The 840-nt window shown below is 58.1% G+C and overlaps 1 protein-coding gene across 1 annotated transcript in view; it reads right to left on the minus strand.

The window, feature by feature from the left end:
* RNF115 (ring finger protein 115) overlaps positions 1-840 on the minus strand; it is a 12,847-nt gene that overhangs the window by 4,274 nt on the left and 7,733 nt on the right. The window contains 3 exon segments of the mRNA XM_017839650.1: positions 50-199; positions 290-362; positions 455-526. Of these exon segments, the coding sequence (XP_017695139.1) occupies positions 50-199; positions 290-362; positions 455-526 (295 nt within the window).

Here is an 840-nt window from a genome sequence, read left to right on the forward strand (position 1 = left end):
GGTTTGGGAAGGTTTGGGAAGGTTTGGGAAGGTTTGGGAAGGGAAGGTTTGGGAAGGGATGTCAAACACCAGGCTCCAGGTGCCAGCGGATCCGGAGTCACCCACCCACTTGTTCCTGCGTCACCGGCACCGTCGGGAGCGACGAGATCTTCTCCTTGTCCGCCGGCGGTGGGCCCGTGTTTTCCAGCTGCCCCAGGAGCTGCAGAGGAGCAGGAATTCCAGGCTCAGGAATTCCCGTGGCCCTGGATCCCTCCCCTTGCCCCCCAAAGCTGGCAGGGGTGCCCCTCACCTGGGTGACGATGGCGTCGAGGCCGCTCTGTCCCCACGCGTAATCCCCGGGGTTGGAGTGCAGCATCCCGCTCCTGCCGGCGGGAGAGCCCGGGAATTCCTCCCCATCCCAAACCTGCCTCCGGGGGCTCATCCCGGGGGTTTTTTTGGGGTTTTTTTAACTCACCAGGAAAAGGGATGTTGGGAGCCAGGGACGGCCGAGTTGGCGAAAAAGCCCGCGAAGATCTGCTGGATTATCCTGGGAAAAAAGAAAGGAGGAATGGGAGGGGGAAAGATGGGAAAAGTGAGTGGAGTGAATAAATAAAGGGTGGGAGCAGGGATGGGCAGGGGGAAAATGGGAATTCCTGCCCCATGGATGCGTGGCTGCAGGGCTCGTGAGTGGGAAAATCCCTGGATAAAAGAGAGGGACAGCAGGAAGGAATTAGGGAAGGGAGCTCATCCCAGGGTGGGAGGACCGGGAATGCCTCGAGTTCCAGCGGAAGGGTTGGCACTGGGACAGGGAAAACCCAGGAAAAACATGGGAAGAACAAGTTAAATAAATAAATAAATAAA

The sequence above is a fragment of the Lepidothrix coronata genome, unplaced genomic scaffold, assembly GCF_001604755.1.
Source record: "Lepidothrix coronata isolate B3197 unplaced genomic scaffold, Lepidothrix_coronata-1.0 Scaffold445, whole genome shotgun sequence".
Lineage (NCBI taxonomy): Eukaryota > Metazoa > Chordata > Aves > Passeriformes > Pipridae > Lepidothrix > Lepidothrix coronata.